General features: G+C 33.3%; 1 protein-coding gene across 3 annotated transcripts in view; it reads right to left on the minus strand.

Annotated features, from left to right (window-relative positions):
• Window positions 1-14,631, minus strand: part of LOC140449395 (beta-1,4-glucuronyltransferase 1-like) — a 68,860-nt gene that overhangs the window by 27,615 nt on the left and 26,614 nt on the right. The window contains exon 1 of one of the 3 annotated variants that reach the window (XM_072542555.1): window positions 4,625-4,832. The exons of 1 other annotated variant lie outside the window; for it this stretch is intronic. In XM_072542555.1, coding sequence (XP_072398656.1) covers window positions 4,625-4,633 — 9 coding nt within the window. In that variant the 5' untranslated portion in view covers window positions 4,634-4,832. Of the gene's footprint in view, window positions 1-4,482; window positions 4,595-4,624; window positions 4,833-14,631 lie in introns of those variants that run through there. One more of the 3 variants, XM_072542562.1, reaches the window with a different exon arrangement.

The raw sequence follows: 14,631 nt of genomic DNA on the forward strand, positions 1-14,631 counted from the left end.
GCCCTGCTCATATATATTTAAGTCTTGCACTGTATTTGAAAACATTATCCACCTATGACTTTCTACGTATCTTCTTGTTTCTTACCCTGTCTCTGAGAATTAGGCCAAAAATTGAGCGCTACATTGTTTTTTTTTTTGTAAGATAACTTTTGTGTAGCGAATAGATACTTTTCTACGATCCCAGTACAATAGATCTACTTCACTGAAATGACCCTGCCCAGGCGAGCCATGCTTTACTATCAACACCTTACTAAGAGAAAACATCTCCAAACACTTACTTCTTTCAAAATCTAGTTATTTTTTGATGTTCCTCTCTGATAAAGAGGGCAGCAGCGATCATTAGTATCAGTTTAACACGCAGAGGAAATTATTCTGGATCGACTTAAAACTGAACTACCACATGCATGACTGCAGCAGTTTAAATGGTTGTGGTACTACGATGGGGAAAGCCCCTTAAAACCACCCCATTACTACTCCCCAGTTCATTTATAATGGCACTGGCATATAAGAAAAGTACTGATCATGGTCCTCGGACACCAAGATCCGACAGGAGAAGACAAGCACACAGTCCTTCCCAGGCTGTTATCCAGCGAAATCCCTGTGAATAGGCACATTAGAATAGGCACATGGAATGTGAGAAGTCTCTAAAAGCCCGGTAAGACACAATACACTATACGTGAAATGATAAGGCTCAACATACCAGTTCTTGGGACAAGCGAGATGCGCTGGCCGGGGCTGGTAAATGCAGGATAGATGAGCACGGCGTATTCTACTCCGAAAAAGAAGGCAATAACCACCGAAATGGCTTAAAATTTATTGTACACTAAGAAATATCTAATTGTATTAAATCTGTATATAAATCTGTTATATTTCGTGTCATCATAATGCAATTAAATTTAAAGCCAGTGGATATTAATCTAGCCTTAATTTATACGCAAACAGCTAGCAGTAGTGAAGAAGACATAGAGAACTGTTATGATGATATAAAGAAGGTAATGATGAGTTATCTGAAAAATAAAGATATTATTATAATAATGAGGACTTCAATGCCAAACTAGGAAAAGGTAGACAAGAAAACATTGTAGGCAATTTCGGATTTGGACAACGTAATGACAGAGGAGATCGTTTTGTAAAATTCTGCAAAGAGAACAATGTATGTGTGACGAATACATTCTTCAAACTACTCAAGGGTCGTTTATACACTTGGAAGTCATCAGCGGATACTAAAGACAAGATCATATATTTTATTAATCAGTGACATAAAACTGAAATTTAAAAAAGTAAAACGCCAACAACAACCGACTAACTAAATAAACACTGACTATATTCGAGATAATAGCCAAGAAATTATACACGAGATAGAACAGAAGTTTGAAAAATCGGAAGAAACACATAACGTCGAAGACCGCTGGAATCTGATTAAAACCATCATGTAAGAAACAACGAAAAAGTATAAAACTAAACCGTAAATAATAATGAATGGCTGATGAAATATTGAGACTAATGGAAAACAAACGAAAACAGAGAATACAACAAAATCAATCATGAAATTAGAAGGAAAATCCGAGATACAAAAGAAAAAGGGTAACTCTGCTAATGTCTTGAAATAGAAGAAGTACAGAAAAAATGACATGTTTAATATGTACAAAAAAGTATGAGACATAACTGGACCATATAGGTCAACTTCAAGTAGTTTACTTAATAAACAAGGAAATATCATAGTCCATAAGTAAGATAAACTGGAAAGATAGAGGGAATATATTGAGGAAATGTTTGATGACGAAAGAACAGAAATTTAAATCGAAAATGTGTCGACTGGTTCAAACATAACCTTCGACGAAATGGAAGGAGCTATACAACTGTCAAAGAATAGGAAAGCAACCAGTTCAGATGAAATTCCCAGCCAAATAATCACTTAACAACGATAAAGGCAAACATTCTCTTCTTCTCTTCTCAACCTCTTCAATAAAATATACGAAACAGGGCATATACCAACAGAGTGGCTACTGTCAACATTTGTAATGATACCGAAAAAAATAAATGCCAAACAATGTAGCGACCATTGCACTATCAGTCTGAAGAGCCTGTATTGAAAATTTGTTCAAGAATACTGCACTTGAGAATTTACAAGAGAATAGAATACAACTAAGCAAAACAACTAAGCGAAACACAGTTTGATTTCAGAAACAACCTTAGAACCAGAGAAACAATATTCAGTTTGCAGGTCATGGTTAAAAGATGTAGAGATATGCAACAACCTGCACATATCGGTTTTATCGACTTAGAAGAGTCTTTTGACCGGGTCACCCACGACAAACTGCTCGGTGTCTTGAACTAGGTGGGAATTGATGACTAATACCTCCGTATTATCAAAAATTTGACATCAGTGTGCAAACATACGAATTGGTCAGAATCAGAAAACGACGGAAACGAGGAGAAAATACGACGTGGGGTGAGGAAAAGGTCAAGAATTGGTGATTTTTCTTGGAAGGAGTAGGAGACGAAGACAAAAGAAGATACCTCAGACAAGACATGTACAGGAAGGGGTTTGATATTAGTGTAACCCAAGATAGAAACTTATGAAGAAGTTAGGAAAGCCGAGACCGCATAGAGAGAAAGGTGAAGATAATTATGATGAAAGTCAATATGTTAGTGTGAAACTAAATGTAGATATTGAATTTTGTAAAAGTTACTAGAAAATAAAGCAATACTAAAAATATTCATCGAAGATAATAGTCTGGCAAATATAAAATGAAATATGAAACTATAAATCACAAATCACGCGTCGTAATTGGTTAAAAGTAATCACGTGTCTATAATGCATTCTCGGAAATTTTGAATTCGATCATTGACGACGCCTAACAAAATATGTTTTACTTGCCGGTCACTTTACATTGTAGGAGTAGAATATGATATTTCTGCTTATAATTATAAAAATAATACATTAGATCTAGTTAATAAAATAATTTTTCATTCACATTAATAATGTGTAGACTGTGCTGAAGTCGACTATACCTATCCCTAAAGATGTGAAATACTTAAATTAGTATTTTCTTTTTATTTTAGAATGATATTCAATTAGTTAGTCTGTCAATAGAAAGAGTGCTAGCAACCGCAGAGCTTGTTTGGTTTGTATACGCATAATGTCTTTTAAAAACACGCCTACACGTGTTTATTTGGAAGAAGTTATACATCAAGTGATGCATGACATAAATCGTATTATTACAAATACAATACTCCCCGCAATTAATTCTACGTATTGCGTTTACCAAAGTAAACAGAACGAAACGCAATTCTCGAGATTAGAAGTTTATGTCTGAGAAAAATTTAATTCTCTTGAGTCTTAAATATCCGAGACGTCTATTTAATAACGGAATTGATCAATGTCCTGACATTATGTTAAAATATGTTTACACAGCAAAATAAAAAGACAACAGGTGAATCAACAGCTGAATTAGCAGATTGCCGCAACTACACAGCGAAGCAACCACTTTAATTTTATAAGCATTAACAAAAAACTAAAAATTCCGTCAAAGGAAGAACTGGAATACAAAGTAAACGTTTAACTTACTTGGTATGAAACAAAAATGACACAGCCCAACAAAATAAAACAAAATTGGTGCTTGAGAACTAACGAATTTTAAATATTTTTGATGCTATGATTTTAAAAGTGACTTCATTTTCATAGTAGTTTTTTTTTGGAATCGATGGTATAATTTTAACTTCGCTCGAAAATATATACAAAGGCACCTGGAAATCACCATACGGACTTACAGTAAATATGATAGATCATTCTATTGTAAACTCAAGACACCAATCCAATATAATAAACATTCGCACCAGAAGAGAAGTAAATGCGGGTTCTGATCACTACTGGATCCAAAGTAGGGTAAGTGCCAGAATGTTAACCGTTTAAAAAAGGAAATAGGTTCTAAACATGAACGATACAATGTAGAAAGACTTAAAAATACAAACAAAAACAGAGAATATAAATATTTACAGAAGCAGCTGAAGAATTACTAGGTATGAAAGGTAAACAAAGAAGAACAAGAACAAATGACTGTTTTTACGAATATAAGATTATACTAGAGAAAAAACGGAGCATATTTATTAATGCAACAGGGGTACAGAACCCGACAAGCAGAGGAGAAATATGTTTAATTACGCAAGAAAGAATATAAGAAGAAGAACTTCAAGAACTATAAGATCTAAGTAAGCAAAAAGGAATTAAAAAAACAGAAGTAAAGAGATAAGGAGGGTAATATATTGACAGAACAGCAAGAAAAACTAAAAAGATGGATTTCCTGAAAGAGACCGAAAATGTTTTAGATTATAATGGATAGATTAGATGTTCGTTTTTAATACTTCATTACGATATTACGCGTATAACTCATTTTATTATTTATTTGCTGGATTATCGTTAAAATAAAATTCATGAACTGTATGATACTTAAAATTAAATTTTTTATAAAGTAAGCGTACCGGCATAGTAACAATACCAAGACACGATAAAACAATATACAAAATTACCACCTAGGAACAGCATTGCACATTATTAATCAATAACACAGAATAATGATTAAAAGTTCAATATAGTTACATAAGTTAAAATGTATACACTTACTTGAATCATTTGGTATTATTCGGCACCTGATATTTCTGTACTAACTTCTACATTATCACACTAGATTAGATACCTGGTAATTAGAATAACACTTACAAGAGATGTTTATCATCCACAAACGTTTATAATTGATTGTAGTTTTATTTATTAAACCTACAAACAGATACTGATGGTTTTAAAAACAGATAAATGTGTATTACGAGTTAAAACGGGGAAGCTCGCACAGCGTTGCCAATCGAATCGATATTTTTATATAATTCACGTATACCTAAAAAGTTCGGTACATTTTTCTAAATGATATAAAAGTAAAAGGTGTTCTGATTACTATACGTTAAATACTTCCTAAATCATTATTTACGGTTACTGGGAAATATGTTCGAAACTAACAAAGTATTAGATCGTATGTGTTGCATGGAATCTAAATATTTCATTGAAAACTTGGCAATGTCCTCAGAATGACGCATACTCTTTGGGCATCCCTTTACCCATCGATTTCCTATTGTTTTGGTATTTCAAAGGGAAGCTCTTGAAATATGTAGTGTTTACTACCTATGACTTCGTTTTTTAGAAAGCTCTAGAGGATTTTTGCGGACAAAATGTTGATTGATATCAGATGATTATATGCGTCTGTTTTGTGTATATAAATTATATAGAGATCTCTTGGGGATATTATTACGATATTTACTTAATTAAGTACACTAGATAAAAATAATATTGTCGCTGTATTAAAACTAAAAACAAAAATTAATTTAATTTAGTGGTATAACCATTAATTAATAGTTAAAGATGGTACTTTATACGAGGTATCTTATAATGTATGCACGTATTTTTTGGATTTGCATTAGAAAGCACCTACATAATCTGGTTTTAAAATGAAAAGGGTCTACTATAATGGATAAGTGTATCAACGTGTTGAAAGTTTTAGATGGGCATGCGATGAAAATGAAAGATTCCGGATAGAAACCAAAGAAATGGTCAAGAAATATCCTATGCTCTGAAAAATCTACATTTAGCGAGAGTTTTCGGTTTTAGCTTATGTAGAGGAGGTGCTTTGAATTAAGTAGGGACCTTTCAGTACTTAAGACGGACTGGGCTGAGAGAAGGCTAATAGGGAATGTTCCTGCAGATAGGTGGGATAGGTACGAATAAGGCAAATCCAAATAAGTATCCGAAGATGAACTGGTAATATGACATTGGGCAACAGTAACGTCATTACTGTATGAAAGCTTTGGGAAACTAAAAATCCCGATTATAAGTCAATCGGCTGTGACACTGCGATGGACAACTTCCAAGCCGTCTTGTCAAGGTGGAAAAATATGACTAAGAAAACACAGTTTTGACTGGCGAGTATTGAAATACAAAGACATATGCCCCAAGTGTTTAGAGCACCTACTGCCAAATCCCATATCTCGAAGAAGGTAGGTCTGTCTAATGAATTCTGAGAAACACAAGAACTCGCGTATTAAAAAAAATCGTACAATTGGATGTAGGCACATACAATATGTGCTAATATGTGCTTAATAAAAAATTATAGAATTGGAGGAGGAGCTTTCTAAAATAAAATGGGGTATAATGGGCTTGGCAGAAGTTGGATGAAAAGGTGAATTTAAAATTCAAGTTAATTAGGGAAACACACTGTATTAAAAAGGTAAAGATGATAACAGCAACAACGAAGTAGGAGGATTTATAGTAAATAAAAGGATTACCGAATATATAAGCACATTTAGAGAGGAATTTCAGACAGAGTAATCTACATAATATACTTGAGAAAAACACGACAACTTAAGATAGTGCAAGTAGATACACCTACATCAACGTATCCAGAAGAAGATATTTTACGAAGAATTAACAAAGGCCCTTGAAGAACGTAAAACACAATTAACAACAATGGTCGGAGAATAAAAGTGATACCATATAACCTTATTGAATTACCTGGAATAGAAGAATCTATTTACGATGAACTCGTTCTTCGATAAAAAAATACAAAGAAAATGGACATGGATTCGACCTAATGGTCAAGTAAACAATGAAATAGACTACATCCTTTTAACAGAAAAGTCTACTATACATGACGTAACAATACTTAACCACTTATTCTTACTTGTGATATTCTTACCTCACAAATTCATGAACAACAAAGAATACCAATCGCACAGAATGAATGTTCATAACCAAAAGTCCTTATTTATTCTTTAAACAATTAAAAAAAAAACCAATATTTACAACTTCTTATGGGACAAATACACACAAATTAGAAATGTTTGGAAAGGTTTTTAAAGTAGCTGCCTATTGTGACGTTAAAGCTTAGGTAGTCCGCTGTGCTTCATAAAAACGATTTATAATCCTCTTAAATAAAACAAATTTTGGTGTATTTCTTTTAAGTTTACATTAATAGAAATCTTCAAATATTATTTATACGCGTACATAAAGTATATAATATAATAAAATATCGCTATTGGCATTAATTATTTCAGTGTAAGTATTTAGCTAAAAGATTCTAAAAAGAAAAAGACCTAGGACTTAAATATTTTGTGTTGGTATCACGTAACGTCACTTACTATGACGCGGACGACTTGCATCGGGATTTATACTGTACCAACTGTACAGTAGACTTCCAGAAGAACATGGCGTATGACATTTAAAATAAGGTATTATTCAATGTAACATGTAGGTCAAATTCAACTAAAATAATAAAACTCATTTTTTAAAACACTTCATAAACAACAAGTGGACAAATATGCATACCTGGGAACAATGATTAACTCCACAAATGATTACAATCAGGAGATCAAAATAAGAATAAAAATGGCTAGAGAAAATTTCAACAAAATGAGAAGAGTGCTATGTACCAGGGATTTAAAACTGGAACTAAGAGTTAGGTTGGCAAGGTGCTATGTTTTTTCGACTTTATTTTATGGAATGGAATCTTGGACCTTGAATGCGACATCAACGAAAAAAATGGAATCATTTGAGCTTTGGGTGTACAGGAGAATTCTGAAAATGTCATGGACAGAACACGTCACAAACAAAGAGGTTCTGGGAAGGATGAACAAAGAAATGGAAATTTTAAATACAATAAAAACTTAGAAAATTAGAATATCTCGGACATATTACACTTGGAGAGAAATACACCTTGCTCCAACTGATTATGCAGGAAAAGATCCAAGGAAAGAGAAGCATAGGGAGACGTAGAATGTCATGGCTGCGCAACCTGAGAGAGTGGTACGGATGTACATCAAATGAACTTTTCACAGCAGCCGTCTTAAAAGTCCGAATAGCTATGATGATTGCCGACCTCCGCCGCGGAGATGGCACTTGAAGAAGAAGATAAATAACTAATAAAAGTTGATATCTGATGGTATATGGTATAGATTAGTAATTATAACTGTGTGTATGAGAAAATAAAACTGCTTTTACTATTTTCTACCTTACTATCTTCAACTGCCACTGTATTAGAGGTAGAGTCTTAATAAAACATTTTGTATAAGGGTAACTGTTTGTATGGGAAAATAAAACGGTTGTTTTTACTCTTCTCTTTATAATTTCATCATATTTTCTCACCTATTAGACCTTCCTAAGACTTCAAATAATTATTTCAAAACCAAAGTAAGCCAAATCGATTCTGTCCTTCTTGATTTATTTTTAAAAAAGTTTTAAAAACATAAAATGACGTTTGTTTAACGTCATTTTATAGCTAAATAAGTGGATCAAATGAACTAAAACAGTAGAGGTGAAGTCGTATAAAACATTTTGAATTTACAATTAAAAAAATAAGACAGACAGAGAAGTGACATGAGATTTTTATTATAATAGATATTTAACCAACAAGTGTATTAATAAGGGCGATTAACAATTGAGATATTTTAACGCGTGAGCGAAGCGAGCACGTTAATGTTCGAGATTGTTAATCGCCATTTTAATTCACGAGTTCGTTACAAAACTTTTCCGTCGACCGTACTTTTCAGAAATAAAAATATCTTAGTTTAAATTTTTATTTACTTAATGATAAATAATGACCTACAATGACAGACAGCCTACTTACAGCGGTAACTTCATTTTAAAGAATTTTTTAGTGGGAATATAAATAGGTATATGTTTGGTTGCCTACACCACAGTTCACTGCCAATCACAGAGCGTTAAATGTGGTTAAATTAATTTATACAAACAATGTATGTTGTGTTGCCTATAATGAAATCGTTCATTAATAGAAAATCATTCATTAATAGGGGTCATTAATCAATGATTTTGAGGGGGTTAAAATTATTCATAAATGGACGGTCGACGGAAAAGATATTTAATGAATAAAACTCATAATCAAGTCATTTAAAGTCAATTGCTAATTACTACTAGATTTAACCAACTAATTTAAAATTGACAATTATAATTGCGTCACGGGTATTTGTGAGGTAGAAGTGACGATCTTTGAAAAATAATTTTACCAAATAACTTTGAATGTATGTTACTGTATTTACAAGAAGAAACCGAACAAATTAGGAAATAAATAAGGTAATATATTATGAAATTAATATGGAAGTGGTTTGTATAATAATTTTTATTTGCCGAAAAACCTGTTGATAGCGGCATTATAAAAAATGATAAATCTATTAAAAACTTTTTGATTTCATACAACATTGTGTGTGGATATAAAATGTGGACACAGAAAGAAGAACACAGAAAAGATATATTAGTGTACAAAATTTGGTAATTATTTTTTAAAATGAGACCCCTCAAAAATGTTTAATTTTTTGTGAACTGTGCCGGAAAAGTAAAGGAAATCTCAATTGCTGGAGACTAGTAAAACTGACCAAATATCAAGAAGAACAAAAAAAAATTTGAAAATTTATAGAATAATGTTACGATAAATATTATGAGTCATAACATATTATTTCTAACCCATTCGTCTTTTCTAGATCATAAATATACCTGCCGGCAGAAATTTCTAGAGCCATGGGTCCCCCTACGATATAAAAAACCTGCTTTTGATGGAATTCCTTCAATGGAAGGTCATCGATTCTTCGCCGTAATTCCAGAACTAATGGTTATTTATATATATCGTCGCTAAGATGTCAAAACCCCGTATCTCAATTTTCGATGTTTTTGCGTTTTTTGTGTGGCCTATATTAGGAAATCGAGCTGCATCGATTGAGAAACCTCTTATTACAAAGCATGTGAAATTGTACCTCCGTCACTCGAATTCAGAAACCTTGTATCTCACATGTTGTACACGAAACCACGTAAGTCAACACGTGTCTGAAAAATTGTTAAATACTGAACCTTTTTGTGCATTTATATAGGTTTATAAGAATTATAACTGTTTATTAGAAGCTATGGTAAGTGAAAACATCTTATTACTTTGTTTTAATAATACGTAGACGCATTGTTTTACGTTAAACTATTATTATTCCAAAAAATTTAAGGTTATGATGACTCAATTATTTTATTTCAATTGATCAACTGAAGCAAATTATTTAAATCAATTAAGGAAAACCAAAAACTTGTCAGTTGGTACAAGAATTTCCAAAATAATGTATTACAATGAATTTTTAAATGAAAAAAATTGTGATACGAGGTTTTGTTACCTACAAAAATATAATCAAGTATATACAATATCTATTGATTTACGAGGTTTCTTTGGAAACAAAATAAGTGTTTTTTTGTTTTATTTTTAGGCAAGCCGGGCTTCGAGAATGGTCAAATCAGCACTAGAAAGTCTAAAAGCGAATTCTGATATTGACCAGAATGAAAGTTACTACCAATCAAAATTCACATTCTAAAGAGGAAGTCGCAGAAGAGCCGTCATAAAGAAAATTGGAAAAAAGCAAATACAGGCTTTGAACAAGTTTATGAGACCTTTCGAAAAGAATCCTTCAGTTTCCAGCACATTGCTTCTTCATCACTCTGTTCACAAAACATTCAAGTACATTCCTGTATTATTTTGAACCCAAAGAGTACTGCTATTTAAACAGGATCTCATTTAAAAAATGACACCCAAAGCAGATGCCTGGCTAGTATTAGTATAGAAGATAATGGTATGAATGTTGATGTGAAGGACAGTACTGAGGTGGAGAATGTCAGTAGGGATCTAACTTTGAATATAGAAAATATCAGTGAAGCTGCGGAAAATCGACACTATAACACCGACATTGAATTTGAAGAACCTTTCGAAGGATCACAGTCAAGTTCAGATCAGAACGCAGAAATAAATTTAAAGCATTCCTTAAAAACTGCCAAAGATGCCCTCCCATTATTGCCGTTCATCAACGAGTAAACTTTATTTGGAAACAACTTTTCAATCATATAAGGAAGTGTATGACGTATACAAAAATTATGAACCACAATCTGCTGTCGGATATGATGTTCTCTTTAAAGAAATGAAAAACACAAACATTGATGTGTATCATCCAAGGAAGGGCCAGTGTGATTTATGTTTTTCGCATAAACTGGACAATGTAGAGCAAGAAGATTATGAATCGCACATTAGCCAAAACGATCGCGCTAGAAAGGAAAAAAACAAGGATAAAGAAGATCCGTTGGAAGGAAAAGTGTGCGTATTTACGATGGATGTAAAAGCGGTCCAACTTGTCCCTATCATCCCAGAAGGCATGGTATACTTTAAACAGAAACTAGCATGCCATAACTTCACCATCTATAATTTAACAAATAATACGGTAGTTTGTTATGTATGGCATGAGGAAGAGGGCAAAACAGATGCCAACTCCTTTACATCTTGTATAATTGATTTTTTAAATGAAGAGTTAGATGCCCAAGAAAAGGACACACCAAACATTTTCTATAGCGATAGATGTTCTGCACAAAATCGCAACGTGACATTGGCTAATGTATTTCAGCATTTCTGCAACGAAAATGATACGGTAATTATACAGAAATATTTAGTTAAGGGTCACTCGCAAATGGAATGCGCTAGTGTGCACTCCATCATTGAAAGAAAGAAAAAAATGCATTTATTCACCATCCAATTGTGGAAATAATTAAAGAGGCCCGTAAAAATTCCAAAAATCCATACAAAGTAAAATACATTGATCACCAATTTTTTAATGACTATTCCGAAATTAAATATTATTCATCCATTCGTCCAGGGAAAAAAGTGGGAGATGCATGCGTGAATAATCTGAGGGCTCTAAGGTATTCCAGAGATTTGCCTGTCCAATTCAAACTAAACTTTGACGAGGAGTGGCAGTTTTTACCAGTTCGCAAAAATACAAATAATGCAGGAATCGCAAGAAAAATGTATAATGACCATTTGCCCATTACAAAAGACAAATTTAATCACCTGCAGTCTCTTAAGACTGTTATTCACCCAGATTATCATGGTTTTTATGACTCGTTGAAGCACTAAATTTTGTTTGTTTTAGAAATATGGAAAATAGTTGTGTTTTAATAATAATATTTGTTCTAATAATTATATAATTATATATTATATAATTATTATTGTGAAATAAATTAGTGATATTGTAGAAATAAAGACTTTAAACTTGTAAGTGTTATAAGTGTAGAACCTTTGATAATAAATAAAGACAATAAATTAGATTAATAAAAATACAACAATAACCTAAAAAATTAAGATGAAAAGACAACAAAAATTGCAAATGTCTTTATATTATTTACATATTTTTTAAAGTAGTCCAAATTTTTGATCTTTCAGAACAAATTGACTGATGTGCACGTAAATAAAAATGTACACTTGACATTGTTGCCACTTTTAACTTTTAAAAACACCTAAAAATTTTAATTAAAAAATTTAATCTAACTAAACCCATATACATATAATACAAGACAGACTGATCGCTGCAATAGCAGAGCTCGGCAGAGAAAACTGACAAAGCAGTCCCTGCATCTCTTTCTAGTTTGCCAGGTTTATCGACCAAGTGACTTAAATGACCATTGAGAAGGTCACATGGTCGATAAACCCGGTCCATTAGACAGAGATGCAGGGAGTGCTTTGCGTCAGTTTTCCCTGTCGCACGGGGGGAATGCGACTGTATTGCAGCAGTCAGTCTATTTTGTAATATTACACAACCAAACCTAACCTAACAAAACTAAACCTAACTATATCTAACTTAAAACTGCTAACAAACCAGCAATTTTTGTTAAAATTAGGTAATAATAAAATGCTTTAATCTAACCTAGTCAAACTCAACCTAACCAAATCTAACCTAAACCTGCTAATAAACCAGTAACTTTTTTGTTAAAAGTAGGTAAGAATAAATGGCTTAGTGTAAGCTAACCATAGACATATAATACAGTCCCGGTCCCTCAGTGCGACAGAGAAAACTGACTCAAAGCTGTCCCTGCATATTTTTCTAATAGACCGGATTTATCGACTACGTGACCTTACCATTTGACATTTAGGTCACGTAGTCGATAAACCCCGTCTATTAGAAAAATATGCAGGGACTGCTTTGGGTCAGTTTTTTCTATTTTGGTTTTCTATATCTCAAAAAATACACTGGTGTTTTTTCCATTCCCAAAATTTCTCCTCTGATGCAGCCCCCTTCTCTCAAATAAGCATTTCTTCCTTTTTATTGGTCAACACAAATATCCTTAGAAAGTCTTTGAATTTCCCGTCGTAATCATTTTACCTGTTTCTAGGAAATTTTACCCTCCGATTTCTAAATACTTGTTTTGCCTCGATCTTAATCTCTGCTAACAATCTCCACAAAACCCCCATGCATTGTCTACCCACTTTCACTTACAAATCGTTCTTAGAATAATTGAAATTTAAATTGGTTATACACGAAAAACTTAACACTGGGCAATTCCAATCTGTAAATAATTTTTTTTTCGATAAAACCGACAAATAGGTACTTTACATAATTGAATGCAACAAACAAATATTTGAAAAAATATTATTTTACCGTTTTACAAATTGACAAATTTGATGTACACAAGATATTATACAGTTAGATACAGTAGAACTCCAATTATCCGGACTCCAATTATCCGGATCGCCAATTATCCGAATCAGATTGAGAAAAAGAAAAAATCAAGTTTGTATAGGCGCCACGTCTTGACAGAAATAAATATGTATGCAGGAAACGTGGCGCAGTAGTTGACCCTTCTAACTGCGAACACACTGTAGTGTTGTAGCGATAGCAACGGGCTATAGGGAGGGGGCGCGATGACCCACGCTCGCGGCACCTGCTACATAGTCAGTCGTTTAGTGTTTCTTCAACCTGCAATAGAGTGAATTGATGTGTTGACTTGTCCGTGTTCCTTCTTCTTCTTCAGCCTTAAGTAATCCAACTTTGAAAATAGGCCTCCCCCAAATCAATCCAGTGTCTTCTATTTTGCGCCACTTGCTTCCAGTTGTGTCCTTTGATCTTCTTAATGTCATCAGCCCATCTCATTTGTGGTCTTCCTCTGCTTCTCTTTCCTAACCATGGCCTCCACTGTTGTATTTCGTGGCCCCATCTCTTATCCTTCAGTCGGGAATTGTGTCCTGCGAAATTCCATTTTAATTTGGCAGCATGTTCCCCTGCGTCTTTTACTTTGGTTACCGTGTTCCTTAGTGTTTTGATTATTGTGTTCAGTGAACTACGATGAGTTCTAAGAGGAAACGTGTGGTATTATCGTTGGCCGATAAAATTAAAATTATCCGGAATCCGACTTTTAAGGTTGAACCAGATTGTTATGACCCTGAGTTTGTATACAATGCTGATGAAACGGGCCTAAACTGGAAAACTTTGCCAAAAACTACATTTACTTCCAAAAGAGAATCAAGTGCTTCTGGTCACAAAGTAAGCAAAGAGCGCGTGACTACCCTTAATTGTGCTAACGCAACCGGAAATCATAGATTACCCCTACTCATGATAGGAAAATCTAAAAATCCCAGGGCATTCAAGAATGTAAAAAAACTTCCCGTGGTCTATAAAAACCAAAAAAAGGCTTGGATGACTGCTACTTTATTTACAGAATGGTTTGATGAAGTGTTCATACCTGAAGTCAAAAAACATCAATAGACATTGGGAAAAGAAGGCAGCAAGGTG

This window comes from Diabrotica undecimpunctata, chromosome 1 (assembly GCF_040954645.1).
Source record: "Diabrotica undecimpunctata isolate CICGRU chromosome 1, icDiaUnde3, whole genome shotgun sequence".
NCBI classification, from domain to species: domain Eukaryota; kingdom Metazoa; phylum Arthropoda; class Insecta; order Coleoptera; family Chrysomelidae; genus Diabrotica; species Diabrotica undecimpunctata.